This window comes from Panthera pardus, unplaced genomic scaffold, assembly GCF_024362965.1.
Source record: "Panthera pardus isolate Hobbes unplaced genomic scaffold, ASM2436296v1 HiC_scaffold_3, whole genome shotgun sequence".
In the NCBI taxonomy this organism is placed as follows: Eukaryota; Metazoa; Chordata; class Mammalia; order Carnivora; family Felidae; genus Panthera; species Panthera pardus.
Genome location: NW_026526876.1, coordinates 29,006,642 through 29,022,507, shown reverse-complemented (window position 1 = coordinate 29,022,507; position 15,866 = coordinate 29,006,642). Strand labels below are relative to the sequence as shown.

The window sequence follows — 15,866 nt, the reverse complement described above, 5'->3', positions numbered from 1 at the left end:
TTAATACACTAGCAAAGTGTAGTGTGGTTGCCCAACCGAATTAAGGACTCACCTGAGGTTCACGATCATCCATGTAAAGTGAGAACAGTCAGCACAGTTGACTCCAGCTCTAGTTCAGCTACCTGCCTGCAGGCACAGGCAGTAAGCACAAACTTGTATTTAAACAGGAATGAGCTTTTGCCAAGTGAGTATATTGCAAGCAAGGGCAGAGCAATTTAAGTCTGATCTTTTGCAAAACTTAAATACACTTACTTTCTTTGTTCACCATTGCTTTTTACTTCTGCTCTTTTTTGGGTTCAGTTTCATTCTTCCTGAAGTACATACTTCTTAGTAATTTCAACAAGGGTTACTCTCTGAAAATGTCTTTGTTTTACACTCAGCCTTGACTCATGCTTTGACTATGTCTAGAGTTACAGATTATCATTCTACCTTAGAACTCTGAAGTCTGACGTGCGTATCTCTGACGAGTGTAATGAAACTGGTTCCACAAGGTTGAAAAATTGAAAACTGTATTCATTTATTATCACAGGAAGGAACTTCATTGGACAGTCTTTCAGTCTCTCTGTTTCTCTACCACTCCCCCCATCCACTCATTGGCAGAGTTTAATATGGAACCAGCTAGCAAAACAGAAGCATGGTCTACCAAGTCCCAGCCTCAGCATCACAAAGCAGAAATTAGAAGGGTAGAGTTGGGACTGAGAGATAATAACTAAACAGGTGAAATAGTCTACCCCTCTGGCTACTCAGCTATGGACTCTTCTACATATGTTTGAACTTAACTTCCATATGACAACAAAACAACTCTTTGTTTCCAACAAATAAGATGCAACTGTCCTTCCTACAAATGAAGGTGTTCTCATTCTCTTACCAGAATTAGGAGAAGCAAAGTTCCAGGAGTCTATCTCTGGGAGACAGTCATACTATCTCTGGGCTATGTTAATTCTCAAATTTCATTACAGTCCCATCTGAATATTCTGTAACCTAAAGACTATCTTGTAAAGTTAACCTATAATAAAAAGTCATATTTAAATTTAAAAGGGAAAAAAAGGAGAAAGAAGAAAATACATATGAATATTAGACAGAAAGATGATAGATTCATTTATCCACTGTTCTGTGACCTCTTTTTTTGCTGTTAAAAATCAACTATAAGTTTTCATTGTTTATTTATAGTTAATCTCTTTTTCTCTTATCACTCTTTTTTTTTCAATATATGAAGTTTATTGTCAAATTGGTTTCCATACAACACCCAGTGCTCATCCCAAAAGGTGCCCTCCTCAATACCCATCACCCACCCTACCCTCCCTCCCACCCCCCATCAACCCTCAGTTTGTTCTCAGTTTTTAACAGTCTCTTATGCTTTGGCTCTCTCCCACTCTTTTTTTTTTTTCCTTCCCCTCCCCCATGGGTTTCTGTTAAGTTTCTCAGGATCCACATAAGAGTGAAACCATATGGTATCTGTCTTTCTCTGTATGGCTTATTTCACTTAGCATCACACTCTCCAGTTCCATCCACGTTGCTACAAAAGGCCATATTTCATTCTTTCTCATTGCCACGTAGTATTCCATTGTGTATATAAACCACAATTTCTTTATCCATTCATCAGTTGATGGACATTTAGGCTCTTTCCATAATTTGGCTATTGTTGAGAGTGCTGCTATAAACATTGGGGTACAAGTACCCCTATGCATCAGTACTCCTGTATCCCTTGGATAAATTCCTAGCAGTGCTATTGCTGGGTCATAGGGTAGGTCTATTTTTAATTTTCTGAGGAACCTCCACACTGCTTTCCAGAGCGGCTGCACCAATTTGCATTCCCACCAACAGTGCAAGAGGGTTCCCGTTTCTCCACATCCTCTCCAGCATCTATAGTCTCCTGATTTGTTCATTTTGGCCACTCTGACTGGCGTGAGGTGATATCCGAGTGTGGTTTTGATTTGTATTTCCCTGATAAGGAGCGACGTCGAACATCTTTTCATGTGCCTGTTGGCCATCCGGATGTCTTCTTTAGAGAAGTGTCTATTCATGTTTTCTGCCCATTTCTTCACTGGGTTATTTGTTTTTCGGGTGTGGAGTTTGGTGAGCTCTTTATAGATTTTGGATACTAGCCCTTTGTCCGATATGTCATTTGCAAATATCTTTTCCCATTCCGTTGGTTGCCTTTTAGTTTTGTTGACTGTTTCCTTTGCTGTGCAGAAGGTTTTTATCTTCATGAGGTCCCAATAGTTCATTTTTGCTTTTAATTCCCTTGCCTTTAGGGATGTGTCAAGTAAGAAATTGCTGCGGCTGAGGTCAGAGAGGTCTTTTCCTGCTTTCTCCTCTAGGGTTTTGATGGTTTCCTGTCTCACATTCAGGTCTTTTATCCATTTTGAATTTATTTTTGCGAATGGTGTGAGAAAGTGGTCTAGTTTCAACCTTCTGCATGTTGCTGTCCAGTTCTCGCAGCACCATTTGTTAAAGAGACTGTCTTTTTTCCATTGGATGTTCTTTCCTGCTTTGTCAAAGATGAGTTGGCCATACGTTCGTGGGTCTAGTTCTGGGGTTTCTATTCTATTCCATTGGTCTATGTGTCTGTTTTTGTGCCAATACCATGCTGTCTTGATGATTACAGCTTTGTAGTAGAGGCTAAAGTCTGGGACTGTGATGCCTCCTGCTTTGGTCTTCTTCTTCAAAATTACTTTGGCTATTCGGGGCCTTTTGTGGTTCCATATGAATTTTAGGATTGCTTGTTCTAGTTTCAAGAAGAATGCTGGTGCAATTTTGATTGGGATTGCATTGAATGTGTAGATAGCTTTGGGTAGTATTGACATTTTGACAATATTTATTCTTCCAATCCATGAGCAGGGAATGTCTTTCCATTTCTTTATATCTTCTTCATCTTATCACTCTTATCTCTATCTTTGAAATTCTCATTATCGTGTGGCCAAGTGTGGACTTCTTTTCCTTTTTTCCTGCTTGGAAATTATGATTCCTAAAACTGAACATTCATGCCTCTCACCAAGTTTTGGAAACTCTCAGCCCTTATGTTTCAAATATTGCTTCTTTTTTTTGCTCTTTTCTCATTTTTAGAAACTCCAATTACATGTATGTTGAACCTTCTCATTTGCTCTTCATTTCTTTCTTTTCATATTTTCCTTATTTTATGTTTTTGTCTTTTCTTAAACCTCTCTTCTAGCTCACTGTGTTTCTAGCTCACAGTTGTTTCTACAACTGTGTCTCATACTATTTATCCATTGGGGTTTTAATTTCAATAACTACATTTTTATTTCTAGATATTGTTTTAGTTCCTTAGATATTGTTTTAGCTCACTGTGTTTCTAGCTCACAGTTGTTTCTACAACTGTGTCTCATACTATTTATCCATTGGGGTTTTAATTTCAATAACTACATTTTTATTTCTAGATATTGTTTTAGTTCCTTTTCAAATTAGCCTATTTTTCCCCCGATTTCTTGTTCTTACGGCTTTTTTGTTTTCTCTTGTCTTCAGTAGATTTTTAAATATGTGATTTCAAATCTATCTCCCTATTCTCATAGGCCTAGCTTACAGTGTAACAATGTAAATATAAATTTACTCAGATTTACTGGAAATTTTAATAGAGAACCAGCTTTTATTGTCATTTTTAAAACTAGCCCAATAATTCAGGTAAAAGAAGAGGAAAGGGAAGGGGACAGGGAGGCCCAGAGGAGGGTAAGGAGAAAAGTGTAGAAGAAGAGGGAAAAAAAGAAAGAAAAGAATACAGATGTTATATTAGTGGTTGAATTATTAGTCATCAAACACATCTAAATTACTGAGAAGTTGTACAATCCCTGTTTCACCTATTATATATGATATTATCTTATCATTGAAGATACTCTCTTAGGTTAAGAGAAGATTTTCTTACCTCCTTGATTCTGAATAGCTAAACCAAGCTTGATTATGCCTAGTTCTTACCCACTGAACCTGGGAAGGATGTTTCCTTATGTATATGTATGTCTTTCTAAAGGAGAGAAGATTCCTACTGAGGACCTGAAAAATGTTCTGAAAAACATGGGAATAGAGATCACAAATAAGGAAAATAAAAAGTTTCTGAAAACCCTGCCAGTTTCTGGTAAGCATTGAAGTTCTACTTTACTGATATCTAAAAATTTATTCATTCAACAAACATTTATTGAAGATCTGTTGTGTTCATGGCACTATCCTAAATTCTGGACAAACAGGGACCATGTCTGCAGTGACCAGGTCTCCTCAAGTCCTCAAAACTGCACAGAAGCTTTGTTTTAAAGTTTTGTGTTAGAAATTCTACTGTTTGAAACATTTTATGTCAATTAAAACTATGTTTTTTTAAAAGACTCAATCATAGCACTTTAAAAAATATTGTTCTTTCATTTAGATTTTGGTCTAGTAAACTGGGACCTCTACAGTCAGAGGTCCCATTACAGGACAAACAAGTTCTTTTGTCCCTTTGGGAAAAAAATCTAAGGTCTAAGCTGGAAGAAGATGAAAGGGCAGAAGGGCAGGAAAGATGAAGAAAGAAAAAATGAAACCAAATTGTGAGGAGATAACGAGAAAGAAAAAGCTGTGTGCATTTTAGCAAACTAGAGTACCACTAACAATAGCCTTGTATTCTGCCCAGAGATAGAGTATCAATACAGAGTTTTGCATTTCATTGAGAATGAATTGTGATAAATTTCTAAATTTCCCCTTCCTGAAAGTAAACACTTTAATTTCCGTGAACCGTCAAAAACTCAATTATGTTTTATCTTACAGCTGATAAAAAGGTGTTTGAGAAAGAATTACTAGAGGGTGTGAAGTCCTTCAAAAGTGAGTAAGGAAAAGGATAAGGACAATAAAATATCAGACTGTTGTAACTGTTTTTGCTGATAATATAAATAATCAGGAAATTATGCATTTACTCAACAAATATCCAAGTGTCTCCTCTGTGTCGGGTATTTGAGCTGGAATATATAAAGTAACATACGGAAAAAAATGCAATTACCCATAACCCCAGATGATATTCACCTTTTTTATTATAGTTATCACTATTCTTTTTTTCTGTGTATACAGGTGTACAGATAATTAAACTCTTACTGTATATTTTATGTATCCTACACTTAATCCTAAAATTATAGTGTAAGAATTCCATGTCATTAAAAAAATTTTCTTTATTGTTTATTTATTCTTTAGAGAGAGAGAGAGAGAGACTGGGGGAGGGGCAGAGTGAGAGGGAGACACAGAATCTGAAGCAGGCTCCAGGCTCTGAGCTGTCAGCACAGAGCCTGACCCGGGGCTCAAACTCACAAACTGTGAGATCATGATCTGAGCGGAAGTCGGATGCCCAACCTACTGAGCCACCCAGGCGCCCCTAAAATTTTTTATGAACATCATTTTTAATGACTATACATCAAGTTGTATTTATGATTTACTTAGTCATTTTTATCTTGTTGAACATTTATTTACATAGTCTCCAGTGGTTTGCTCTTATACATCTGTGATCTTTGTCCAACTTTAAGTCAGTTTCTTTGGATAGATTTTTCTAGTAAATCCAGTAAATCTTAACATGGTTAAGGCTGTAATATATATGAGTGGATAAGACTACTGGTTACCATTATCCCCTTGCCACAACAGTTTATTGTCACATTTTTTGATCCTTGCCAATTTGATAAATGAGAAATGGAATCTAATCATTGCTTTGATTTTTTTATTATCAATGAAGTTGAAATTATTTTTATGTCATTATGTCTTTTGGTCTTTTAATTACTTGTTCCTGTCTTTTGCCCATTATCCTATCAGAATCCAAGCTTTTTCCTCCTAATTTGAATGGCCTCTTTATAAATTAAAGATATTAGCACGATTGTCATAGCTACAGAAAATACTTTTTTGCTTTGTTATGTCATATGTTTTATAATAGTTTATTGAAATATAATTTGTATACCATGCAATTCACCCATTTAAAGTGTATAATTCAATGGTTTTTAGTATATTAACAGAGCTGCTCAAACATCATCAAAATCAATTTAGAACATTTTCATCACCCCCCAAAAATACTATACCCATTAGTCGTCACTCCTCGTTCTCCACAACCTTCCCAAACTTAAGCAACCAACAATCTACTCTCTGTCCATTATGTTGTATTTTTACACATAGACGTTTTTCATTTTATGAATTTGATTATATCAGTCATTCCTCCTGTGACTTCTTTTTTTTTTTGTATTTCAAAAGTATTTACTATCTACACAGCATATAAAAAATTATATACACTTTATTCTTGTTTTCCTAAGATTTCACTTTCTTCATTTATTATTTGACTCATCTGAAACGTATACACTATCTGTAAATCCTCATATTTTATGGTGATTTGATAAAAAAAACTATTGTTTCCAGTTATTCTGCCTCCTTAACTAGTTTTTCCTTATGTGTAATTATATTAAGAAGGTAATTTGGGGCGCCTGGGTGGCTCATTCGGTTAAGCGTCCGACTTCTGCTCAGGTCATGATCTCGCGGTCTGTGAGTTCGAGCCCCGCGTCGGGCTCTGTGCCGACAGCTCAGAGCCTGGAGCCTGCTTCGGATTCTGTGTCTCCCTCTCTCTCTGGCCCTCCCCCGTTCATGCTCTGTCTCTCTCTGTCTCAAAAATAAACATTAAAAAAAATTTATAAAAAAAAAAAAGAAAAAAAGAAGGTAATTTATTACTGTAGCAAGTTTCAAATTCTTTGTCTAGCATAACATGATTTGATTGCTGTCCTTGCCTAATTTACCATTTGCCAAACTCCTCCTCCTTTACATTTCTTCTCCCTTGTATAAACTTCTCTCAGAAGTTTAGTTATGGGGTCATGTTTTGTCCCTGACTCCCACACAATTTGCTATAAAGAGCTTCTTTGTGCTTTCATTTCTAGATAGGGTTGATGGCCTGCATTTTTCATTGTGTGACATCCTTATCTACTTTTTCTTGTTTTTATTAAGGAGGAAGAGTCAATGTTGGTAACATAAAAAATGTTCTACAAAGTATTGGGTTCAGACATGAAGAAAAAGAAATCCAGGACCTGCAAACCCACCTACCAGTTATTGGTGAGTATTTAAGATATATTTATCCTGGGGCACCTGGCTGGCTTAGTTGGTAGTGCATGAAACTCTTGATCTCAGAGTCATGAGTTCAAGCCCCATGTGGGGTGTGGGGCCTACTTAAAAATAAATAAATAAAGGGAGAGAGGGAGGAAGGGAGGAAGAAAGGGAGGGAGGAAGGACAGAAACCTTTTTCCAGTAGACAATGACTAGTCTACTCTGAAAGCAGTGAGGAAACACATGCTGGGGAGAGAAAAATCAGGGGCAGAGATGCAATTTAGATGTTGCTGCCAAGGTCCAGATGATAAGAGTATTAAGGAACTACATGGTGATAAAGGGGCAGGACTGATAAAGGGGCAGGCGATGTGGTAGGTGAAGAGGAGAGAGGTACTAGAAGTGTGAAGCAGAGGTTCATAGCTTATATGATTGCCACACACACACACACACACACACACACACAAAGGCAAGAGTGGGAGGAGAAACAGAAAAAGGAGCAGAATGAAGACAAAAATGTTTAGAACATAACTGAATTGGGCACCTGAGTGGCTCAGTCAGTTGAGTGTCCAACTTCAGCTCAGGTCATGATCTCATGGTTCATGGGTTCAAGCCGCACATTGTGCTGACAGCTCAGAGCCCAGAGCCTGCTTCAGGTTCTGTGTCTCCCTCTCTCTCTGCCCCTCCCCTGCTCACACTCTGTCTCTCTCTATCAAAAATAAATAAACATTTAAAAAAATATTTTCACAATTTGACAATAAATTTCATATATTAAAAAAAAAATGTTTTCATACTGGCACAAAAACAGACACTCTGACCAATGAAACAGAATAGAGAACCCAGAAATGGACCCACAAACATATGGCCAACTAATCTTTGACAAAGCAGGAAAGAATATCCAATGAATAAAGACAGTCTCTTCAGCAAGTGGTGCTGGGAAAACTGGACAGCAACATGCAGAAAAATGAACCTGGACCACTTTCTTGCACCATACACAAAAATAAACTCAAAATGGATGAAAGACCTAAATGTAAGACAGAAAGCCATCAAAATCCTCGAGGGGAAAGCAGGCAAAAACCTCTTTGATCTTGGCCGTAGCAACTTCTTACTCAACATGTCTCCAGAGGCAAGGGAAACAAAAGCAAAAATGAACTATTGTGACCTCATCAAAATAAAAACTTCTGCACAATGAAGGAAACAATCGGCAAAACTAAAAGGCAACCAACAGAATGGAAGAAGATATTTGCAAATGACATATCAGATAAAGGGTTAGTATCCAAAATCTATAAAGAACTTATCAAACTCAACACCCAAAAAACAAATAATCCAGTAAAGAAATGGACAAAAGACATGAATAGACACTTTTCCAAAGAAGACAAATGGCCAACCGACACATGAAAAAATACTCAATATCACTCATCATCTGGGAAATACAAATCAAAACCATAATGAGATACCACCTCACACCTGTCAGAATGGCTAACATTAACAACTCAGGCAACAACAGATGTTGGCAAGAATGTGGAGAAAGAGGATCTCTTTTGCATTGTTGGTGGGAATGCAAACTGGTGCAGCCACTGTGGAAAACAGCATGGAGGTTCCTAAAAAATTAAAAATAGAACTACCCTATGACCCAGCAATTGTACTACTAGGTATTTATCCAGGGATACAGGTATGCTGTTTCGAAGGGGCACATGCACTCCAACATTTATAACAGCACTGTCAACAATAGCCAAAACATGGAAAGAGCCCAAATATCCATCGATGGATGAATGGGTAAAGATGTGGTATATGTACATAATGGAGTTTTACTCGGCAATCAAAAATAATGAAATGTTGCCATTTGCAGCATGGAAGGAACTAGAGGGTATTATGCTAAGTGAAATTAGTCAGAGAAAGACAAAAATCATATGACTTCACTCATATGAGGAACTTAAGGCACAAAACAGATGAACACAAGGAAAGGGAAGCAAAAATAATATAAAAACAGGGCGGGGGACAAACGTAAGAAACTCTTTAAAAATGGAGAACAAACAGAGGATTACTGGAAGGGTTGTGGGAGGGGAGATGGGCTACATGGGTAAGGGGCATTAAGAAATCTATTCCTGAAATCATTGTTGCACTATATGATAACTAACTTGGATGTAAATTTAAAAAAATAAAACTAAATTAGAAATAAATAATTTTTTAATTAAAAAATTAAAAATGACACAAAAAATCAAACAAAGGAAGTTAGATCCTAGGTGTATTTTGATCTGGTTGTTGAAAGAAGCTTGATAGACTAAAGAAAAAAGGGAAAGAAAAGAAAAAAAAAGAAAATATAATTTTTAAATGTATACGATAAAATAGAATGAAATGAAGTAAAATAGAATTTTAAAAATTTACAAAAAAAATTTTTTTAAAGTAAAAATGTTTTAATTAAAAACAGAAAATAAAAATAAATGTTTTCTCTTTCTGTATCCAAGAATAAGAAAAGAAAAAAAAAAGGAAAAAAGAGAGAAAAAAAGAATCAATAGATGGACCAGTGAGCAGAATGAAATCTGACTGAAATTACATCCAGTTTCCCCTTGAAGTCTAACTGTGAAGCACTTTATGGTCCATACACCAAGCAGGCAGAGAGACTTGTGGTGGTCTTCTAGGGCCTCAGCTTAGTTGGCGCAGTGGATGGGGCTTGGTGCAATGGCTCCATTCTCCACTAGGCGGTGCTGCTTAGCTTACTGGGGTGGATTGGTTTGGGGTGCGCGCGTGCGTTGGAAAGGTGAAAATGGGGTCACTCAGCTTCCCAGTCTCTCGTACCAGAACTCTGCGCTGTCACCAAGCAGCGATCAAGCACCCCTCCTTTATCTCCAGCTTCCATCCGCTCCCCACTTCTACACTATCTGTGTCCAAGTGTCAGCCTGCCAGGTGGCACCTCCCTCCTGAATTAAATCTCATATGGGGCTGTTTCCAAACCCCTCACTTCTAGAGACCTGCAGCTTGGACCTGCTCCGACCCTCTGGGGGAGGGTCTTGCCAGGCAATAGCCGGGTCCTGACTTGCCCCCCCGGAACGTTTGTGGGGTTGCACTATTGCAGAGGTTCACAGATTATGGCCAGGTGCCTGCTTGTTCCAGAAAAAGGTTGTGTGATCATACCCTAGCATCTTTGTTCCAATAGCAGCAAATGTGGCTGTTCTCCAGGGTCCACTGGGACCTTTCCCTGTGAGGAGGCTGCATGGCCTCTACCAAATGTCCTTCTAGCAGGGGAACCGCTTCTCCCCTTGTGGCTCTCAGACCCCTTGGACCTCGCTGCCTGCTCTTGGGGATTCACCCTTCCCACCAGAGCACCGCCAGTTATTGAGCTGCGGAATTTCTGACTCTGCTCTCCCCTGTTTATGGAGTCCTAATGGTATTGAAACCCTCTCCTTTCTCCTTTCTCCCTTTCTTGCTCAGTCACTTGTGGGTGTTTCCACAGTTTCTCTCTAGCTACTTTTGTGGGGAGTGCTTTTCCTGCACTCTCCCCTTTTCTCTGTCCTCCCTCTGCAAAAACAGCTCCCTACCCTCCGTGGCTTCTCTCTCCCCCAGTTCACCTCTCTGTGCCTCCTACCTGCTGAGTTCTGTGGCTCAAGTTGTACAGATTGTTGTGTTGATCTCAGAGCAATTTTCTAGGTGTGCAAAATGGTTTGGTGCTGATCTAGGTGCATTTCAGGGACAAGAGAAGCTGAGAACTTCCATGCGGTTCTGCCATCTTGGCCCCTCCGTAAGGTCCTGAGTTTTAAATACATTCCTTTAATTGTGCTACTGGCTATTTACCCAAAGAATACAAGAACACTAATTCAAATGGATACATGCTCCCCAATGTTTATTGCAGTATTATTTACAATAGCCAAGATATGGAAGCAGCTTAAATGTCCGCTGATAGATGAACAAATAAAAAAGATGTTGTATATATAAACATACAGTGGAATATTATTCAGCCATTAGAAAAGGAATGAAATCTTGCCACTTGCAATGACATGGATGGAACTAGAGCGTATAATGCTAAGTGAAATAAGTCAGTTACAGAAAGATAAATATCATATGATTTTACTCATATGCGGAATTTAAGAAACAAAACAAACAAGCAAAGGGGAAAAAAATAAGAGAGAAGGAGACGAAGCAAGAAACAGACTCTAAGTTACAGAGGACAAACTGATGGTTAACCAGAGGGGAGGTGGACAAGGAGATGGGCTAAATAAGTGATGAGGATTAAGGAGGGCACTTGTGATAAGCACAGGGTAATATATGGAAGCGTTGAACTACTATATTGTACTTGAAATTAACATAGCACTGTGTGTTAACTAACTGGAAGTAAAATAAAAACTTTTTAAAACATAAAGAGCTTTTCTGATTTTGATTATATCTACCTATTAATGTTAATTGTATTAGAAATTAGAGCACATTTTAATAATATGCATTAATTCACTTTAAAAATAATAAATCTATTACATGTTAAATAAAAAACATTTTTTGAAAAATGTATTTTTCTGGGGCACCTGGGTGGCTCAGTCGGTTAAGCATCCGACTTCAGCTCAGGTCATGATCTCACAGTTGGTGGGTTCAAGCCCCACGTCGGGCTCTGTGCTGACAGCTCAGAACCTGGAGCCTACTTCGGATTCTGTGTCTCCCTCTCTCTCTGCCCCTCCCCCGCTCATACTCTGCCTCTCTCTCTCAAAAGTAAATAAAACATAAAAAAAATTTTTTTAATAAAAAAAAGAAAAATGTATTTTCCCAAAATAAAACAAAAAATTTAGTGAGAAGAGGGGTACTGTTTTACATATTTATATGTCAGTTTTACATCTGTCTGCTTTCTCCTATCTGCTTCTGCATTAAATCTATTGGGATATGTTGTTTCAGTTGGAGTATATAAAGACAATCTGGCCTCACATAGATGTATGTAGTTGGCAAAGGAAGGAGTATTTCAATAGCCTCTTCAGATAATTGTGGATATTCTTCTTTGATATTATCCCAAAACTCAACAAGTGGTAGCTTCTTAAAGTTTAGTGGCAATATAGGATCAGAAATCATATAAATGAACTTTTTAGACTTGGTTACATTAAAAATCTGTTGGTCTGTCTTACACTTTAATCTGTTACCCATACATGGATATTTGTAACATCATGTTTTGGTCATTTGGAAAATAGTGGTTCACTGAGTTATACAGATTTTCCAAATACTGGCACATTTCATTATTCAATATAAAAAAATGATATTTGTTAATATTGTCACCAATCTAATCAGAAGAGTGCTCAGTATTGGGAATCTATCAAGTCATCGTGTAAATACAAGGTTTCCTAAATTCAAACTTGTGTTTGAAAATTTGAACTCTACCATTAAAACATCTACTGTCAATTGTTTTTTTAAATTAACAGGTTTACTCTGTTCCTTTACAAGTAGATGCTTCCCAAGTACCAAAGTAAATTTTGTCCATTTTCTCAAGCAAAAATGGTGATCCATGAAAAAGCAGCTAGTTTGGGGGTGCTTGAGTGGCTCAGTCGGTTGGTCTCAGGTCATGATCTCACAGTCTGTGAGTTCGAGCCCCACATCAGGCTCTGTGCTGAGTGCTCAGAGACTGTAGGCTCTGTGTCTCCCTTTCTCTCTAACTCTCCCCTGCTTTTGCACTCTGTCTCAAAAATAAATAAACATTAAAAAAAAAAAAGGCAGCTGGTTTTCTTGAGACTCAATCACACCAGTTCTTACCTTTTCTGTAAGAAATCATTCTATTTTAGTATGCAACTGACATGCTTTCTACAAACTTCTCATTTCACTATACAGAATATTAAAAAGATGTGTTCTCAAGGGTTCAGATTTAATAAAACTAACACCTTTTGCTGAACCATCAAGAACACTTAAGTGAAACTGACATCCATTTACTACAAGCATGTACAGTGATGAACACAATGATGGCTAGTGCTGTTTGTTGCCTCAATTCATGCAAAGATGTCAGCAATTTTACCCACTACTACTTTTGCACCATCAGTGCAAATGTCACAAGTGTAAAATGCAAAGGGTATTGGGTGACTCCAAAGGTCCTTGGACCACACTTTGAGAACTGTTGCTCTAACCTGTCTCAGGCTTCTACTTAGTGCAAGAGAACTAGGTCTGAAAGAAGGAAAACTGCCTGGGGTGGAGCTGACTTCAAACAAACAAAACATCCCATTCACCATAAGACTCCAAAGATTTTTAACAGCTTATGAAGTAAATAAGAAGTTTTATTAATTGAATGGTTATATACTTAAAGCTCAAACTTCTTTTCTTTATTATATGTTCCTGCCTGGCTGGCTCAGTCAGTAGAGCATATGACTCTTGATCTCAGGGTTGTGAGTTCAAAGCCCCACATTGGATATAGAGATTACTTAAAAATGAAATATTTTTTTTTAATTTAAGTTCAAGTTAGTTAACATACAATGTAGTCTTGGGTTCAGAAGTAGAACCCGGTGATTCATCTCTTACATGATGCCCAGTGCTAACCCCAAAAAGTGCCCTCCCTAATGCCCATCACCCATTTAACCCATCTCCCCACCCACCTCCCCTCCAGCAACCCTGTTTGTTCTCTGTATTTAAGAGTCTCTTATGGTTTGCCTCCCTCTCTGTTTTTATCTTACATTTCCTTCCCTTCTTCTATGTTCATCTGTTGTGTTTATCAAATTCCACATGAGTGAAATCATATGATATGTCTTTCTCTGACTGACTTATTCAGCTTAGCATAATACCCTCTAGTTCCATCCATGTTGTTGCAAATGGCAAGATTTCATTCTTTTTCATCACTGAGTAGGATACCATTTGTATATACATACCACATCTTTGGTGAGGATGCGGGGAAAGGGGAACCCTACTGCACTGTTGGTGGGAATGCAAACTGATGTAGCCACTCTGGAAAACAGCACGGAGGTTTCTTAAAAAATTAAAAATAGAACTACCCTATGACCCAGCAATTGCACTACTAGGTATTTATCCAAAGGATACAAAAATGCTGGTTCGAAGGGGCACATGCACTTCAATGTTCATAGCAGCACTACCGAAAAAATAAAATCTTTAGGGGCATCTGGGTGGCTCAGTAGGTTAAGCATCCAGCTCTTGATCTCAGCTCACAGTTCGTGAGTTTGAGCCCCATATCAGACTGACAGTGAAGAGCCTGCTTGGGATTCTCTGTCTCCCTCTCTCTCTCTGCCTCTCTCTCTCTCTCTCTCTCTCTCTCTCTCACACACACGCACACACACACACACACACAAAATAAATAAACATTTTAAAAAGAAAATTTTTAAATAAAATATTTTTTAAAAAGAAAATATAAAATTTTTAGAAGAAAACATGAAAAATTACTGGGATTCCATACACCAAATCTTCATTTAAGAATTTTATATAGGGGCCCCTGGCTGGCTCAGTTGGTAGAGCCTGCAACTCTTGAGCCTGGGGTTGTGAGTTCAAGCCCCCCACTGGGTGTAGAGTTTACTTAAAAATTTTTTTTAATCTTAAAAAAAAAGAACTGTATATAATTTTTCAAGTCTCGTTATCTTCATCTGATTCTACATTCTGAATTTTCCTACAGAAGATGAAAAGGTGAAGTTGGCTGTGTTGATGGAAGCAGCCAGTGCCTTTACAGGTGAGTGAGAACTTGTAGAAGACCTCACAAAGTTGAGATCTTGATGCCTTGTAGAGAAGTACCTTTTTAAAGCAGTACTTTGCCCCCTCCATCCATCATTAGTAAGTTGGCTTTGTTCTTTTACTTATTTATTGATGATTTTCATCTTATTGCCAATAACTTAGATTATTAGAGATTTAGGAAAAGTGTGGCCACTCTCAAAAAGAAGTATTAACTTGTTCGATATTTTGACCAGTGTTTATGTCTCCGGTGTTTAAAGAATCAAAATCCAGGTGAACCCAGTAAATCTCAAGGTGAAGTTTTTGCATCAGGAAATATGGTCACTAAGAACAGTCATCCCCATAGTCCAAGTCATGAAGCACTATCAGAGCTATTACCAGTAGGACTATGCACATTCTATATACCATCACACTGCCCCCATGTTACTCAATGCTATATTCACCCCCACACAGAAGAGAAGAGTTGTCTTCTCATTTTGAGTAAAGAAACTTTTCAGGTGTTGAATTTTACCATAACTCTAGTGACTGGAGTCAGCTTGTGTGTTTCAACTTCATCCTGCAGTTGGAAATAATGCTGCACTAGATTATGTTCGCCATAATTCAGAATAATTCGATTTCTTAATGTTTTCACCTGAAACGATTCCCATCTATTCAAAGGAGAAAAGGTGGAAGCCAATGACTTAAAAAATGTACTGGGAAACATGGGAATTGAGATCACTGAAACAGAGCAGTTGATGCTGTCAAAAACTCTGCCAGTCTCTGGTGAGTATATAACATGCCACCATGGTGCTCAGGGAAATGTGGCACTGTGGGCTTCTGGGGGAGAACTGTCTGATGCCCTAAGAAACCCCCTAAGGAACATGCAGTCCAGACAGAAACCCCATTCTCATCTGTGTTTTAGTTTGGAAATGATTAATTTTTAAGTGAAAAATTTACAAGTCAATGGGCCCCTGCTAAATAGTTTTTTAACCTTTTATATTTTATTTATTTATTTTGAGAGAGAGAGAGAGTGAGAAGGGGCAGAGAGAGAGAGAGAGAGAGAGAGAGAGAATCCCAGGCAGGTTCCATGGTGTCAGCACAGAGCCTGATGCAGGGCTCAATCCCAGGAACCGTGAGCCAAAATCAAAAGTTGGACGCTCAACTGACTGAGCCACACGGGCGCCCCACCCCCCGACTAAATATTTTAAATGCCACACAGCTGACTTCTCTGTAGCTCCCCTGAA

General features: G+C 38.1%; 1 protein-coding gene across 5 annotated transcripts in view; it reads left to right on the top strand.

Annotated features, from left to right (window-relative positions):
• EFCAB3 (EF-hand calcium binding domain 3) overlaps nucleotides 1–15,866 on the top strand; it is a 157,773-nt gene that overhangs the window by 70,700 nt on the left and 71,207 nt on the right. For all 5 annotated transcript variants that reach the window (XM_019466645.2, XM_053892743.1, XM_019466646.2 and 2 more), the window contains 5 exons: nucleotides 3,980–4,084; nucleotides 4,744–4,797; nucleotides 6,934–7,038; nucleotides 14,591–14,644; nucleotides 15,301–15,405. In XM_019466645.2, coding sequence (XP_019322190.2) covers nucleotides 3,980–4,084; nucleotides 4,744–4,797; nucleotides 6,934–7,038; nucleotides 14,591–14,644; nucleotides 15,301–15,405 — 423 coding nt within the window. The remainder of the gene's footprint in view (nucleotides 1–3,979; nucleotides 4,085–4,743; nucleotides 4,798–6,933; nucleotides 7,039–14,590; nucleotides 14,645–15,300; nucleotides 15,406–15,866) is intronic.